The sequence below is a fragment of the Marmota marmota genome, unplaced genomic scaffold (assembly GCF_001458135.2).
Source record: "Marmota marmota marmota unplaced genomic scaffold, marMar, whole genome shotgun sequence".
Taxonomy (NCBI): domain Eukaryota; kingdom Metazoa; phylum Chordata; class Mammalia; order Rodentia; family Sciuridae; genus Marmota; species Marmota marmota.
In genome coordinates this window covers 1-3204 of record NW_026009939.1, presented here as the reverse complement: position 1 = coordinate 3204, position 3204 = coordinate 1, and the positions used below count along the sequence as shown (strand labels likewise).

At 38.5% G+C, this 3204-nt stretch overlaps 1 protein-coding gene across 1 annotated transcript; it reads right to left on the bottom strand.

The window, feature by feature from the left end:
- Nucleotides 1-478: 478 nt before the first annotated feature.
- LOC107134831 (olfactory receptor 56B1-like) lies at nt 479-1438 on the bottom strand. The gene has a single exon (XM_015476854.1). The coding sequence runs from the start codon at nt 1436-1438 to the stop codon at nt 479-481; it is 960 nt and encodes a 319-aa protein (XP_015332340.1).
- Nucleotides 1439-3204: the final 1766 nt, after the last annotated feature.

The window sequence follows — 3204 nt, the reverse complement described above, 5'->3', positions numbered from 1 at the left end:
ACACACACACACACACACACACACACACACACATATGTGTGTGTGTATGTGTGTGTGTGTGTGTGTGTGTAGAGACAGGGTGGGAGGGAGAAAGTCAGAAACTCAAATATAAATAATAATTAGAGAAGTGCCAACTTCAGTTGCAGCTTCCTTTTTGTGGCAGTAGCAAAGAGGAAGGGTGGCACAGACAAAACAAACAAACAAACAAAAACAAAGAAACAAAGCAGGAGAACATGACTGACAGATAAAAGAATAAAAAATAAAAGAAGAAATGAGTTGGGGAAACCTATGGTTTAGGAAGGAAGACTAACTTAATTGACAGAGTCAGAAGTGGAAATGTGTTCACAATTATTTAGGTAAACAGATGAAAAATGGATCTGAAGGACATTCATTCACTCCTCCTTTCTCTTTAGAAGTCGAATATACAGTATAGAAGAAGCTAAAGTTCATGTAAACCAAGGAGAAGGTTTCTAGTGTCTTACTTCTTTCTTAAACCTAAGCAAAACACCTTCTGGAAGCCTTCTCTGAGTTCTCTGTTTCTAAGTGCATAAACAACAGGGCTGAGGGAAGGAGGGATGGTGTTGTGCAGCACTTTGAGTAGAACTGGAATCAAAGCATTCTTAGTCTCTGTCAGGTGAGTTACTGAAACCACTACAACAGCCGTGTAGAAGAAGAAGATGAGGATGAGATGGGAGCTGCAAGTGCTCAGAGCCTTGGAGACAGCTTCAGCAGAGTTCAGCCTAAAGATGGAGCGCAGAATCAGGGCATAGGTCAGTACAATAAGACTAAGATCACCACCCATTAGAAGCCATGCCAGAACCAATTGACAAATACTATTGGGCCTCCTATCATCACAAGCCAGGCTTGTGACTCCAAGATTAGAGCACAGGCAATGTTCAATTTCATTCCTGGAACAATAATGACGCTGGGCTGCAAGTACAGGCACTGGAATGACAAACAAGCCATTTCTAAGCACCATGAACAGGGTAGCTTTGGTGATGAAGGAATTGGTGACAATCAATGGGTAGCGAAGAGGATGACAAATAGCTACATATCTGTCAAAAGCCATGCAGAGGAAGACACCAGACTCCATGCCTAGAAAGCAGTGAATGGCATAAATTTGAGCAAAGCACTCTGGGAGGCTAATGGCCTTGGCATCAAACCGGAAGATGGCCAGGATCTTAGGCACAATGGTGGTGGCCAGGCCCATGTCCACCACAGAGAGGATGCCCAGGAAAAGGTACATAGGCTGCTTCAGAGAAGAGTCCTGGTAGATGGTGGTGAGGATGAGGATATTTGCACCAATTGTGGAGAGATAGAGCAGTGCCAAAGGCAAGGAGAGCCAGTGCTGCCAGCTGTGAATGCCTGGGAATCCCATCAGAATGAACTCGGAGACCTGGAATTTGGAGCTATTGGAGCCCTTGAAAGATGCAGACATATTTTCCTAGGAGAAAAAAAAAAAAAGAGTGTTGCTATCTCTGTGCATAATTATTATCAAACATTATTTTTGAACTTTCTTCATACAGGCTGGGTCCATAACAAAATTAATTTTGTAGTTCATCTTACTGTAATTTAAGGTGAATAACAAGAAAGTTCCAGGATTTTATCCAAGGAAGGGAAGCTTAAAAGTCACAATTGTTTTAACTGAGATGCAGGTAAGTTTCAAAGCTCTTCCCTAGTATGCATGAGGCCCTGGGTTCTGTTCACATTACTGCCCCCCACCCCAAAATAAGACAATTATAATGTTTAACTATATAGGGAAAATTCAACATAAATCTCAAATCTTCATTTGTATCATACTCAATTACCCCAAGCTGGAACCACCACATAAACAAGATTCTAGCTTTTCTCAAACTTCTTTCCTTTTTTTATAAAAGTTTTGGAAGCAAGTGGATGTGCTTGTTCTCTTCATATTTTCCCAATGTTTCTGACTGAAATGATTACCAACTAACAATAACTAGATTGGTTAGTATGGAATTATGAAAAATTGAATTTTTTAGCCACTCCATTCATTCCAAGTTGATATAGATATCCACTGATGTTTTATTATAGCCTAACAAAATTTGTTATAATAAACTTCAAAAGATTGGCAGAAATAAAGTACAGAGTGGGGATAGAAATATTTCCTTTTATACTATTTTGTAATTATTTGTCTGTATTTCTAAGGTGGTTGCAAAAGAATAGATTGACAGAAAATTAAGTCATGGTAGCTAAATATTTCAAGTTAAGAGTCATGTGATGGACCACTACCTTAGCACTTTTTGCCCTAGTTGAGTCCTAAATAGCTACAAAAGACAGTATTTGGCACTAGCATTACATTTTTTTCTAAGTTATTGTGTTCAGGAGACTGAATATATTTACCCTCCTAAAATTTTAAGCACATAATACACTATTGTTAACAATAGGTACAATGTTTTACAGAAGGTCTCTAGAAGTTATTCTGTATAACTGAAACTTCATAACCACTTAATTGGAATTTTGTCCTGCCTAGCAAGCAAGAATGACTCCTCCAGAATATTGAGGGAAGTGTCAGGGGATGCTCAGAATCATGTTCCAAATTAGACTCATTATATGTCCTCAAAATCTTTGTTTTTCCTTTTTGTTTTATCCTGTATGGTCACAGAACAAGTCCAGCCTGAATCCTGCAAACCAGCTGCATTTTCCACATTGAATTGCTTCCTCATCCCGGGGATTTCTTCCTTCATTTCACTCATTTGCACCCCTCCTCTACAGGTCTACTGCTTCTGTAACCTGCCTCATCACAATTGATTCTCATATCTTCACAGTTGTCCCATCAATCTGCTCTTTTTAAAACTGATATTCCTTTGCTTAACATTATTCATGCTTATACTCTTTATTCAAATAAAACCCAAGCACTTTCATTGTGTAGAGGGCACTCTCAGGTGTGATTCTAACGAAACTGAGCATTATATCTTGGTTTTACCCTTCCTTGTATGCTGACTTCAGAGGCACATGACATCTGAATGTATTCTGAATATTTGCTCTTTACAAAATTATTGATTTTACAGAGCACTACATTCCCAATATTTTTCCATGATTATTGCTATTACATGTTGGTTGCAAAGAAAAAGCCTCAGCTATCATGTAACAATGTTTCAAAATGCCATCTTTTTTTTGTTGGTTGTTCAAAACATTACAAAGCTCATGACATATCATCTTCCATACATTTGATTCAAGTGGGTA

Coding starts and splice junctions, on each gene's coding strand:
- LOC107134831 (XM_015476854.1), bottom strand. CDS start 1,438: ATGTCTGCATCTTTCAAGGGCTCCAATAGCTCCAAATTCCAGGTCTCC.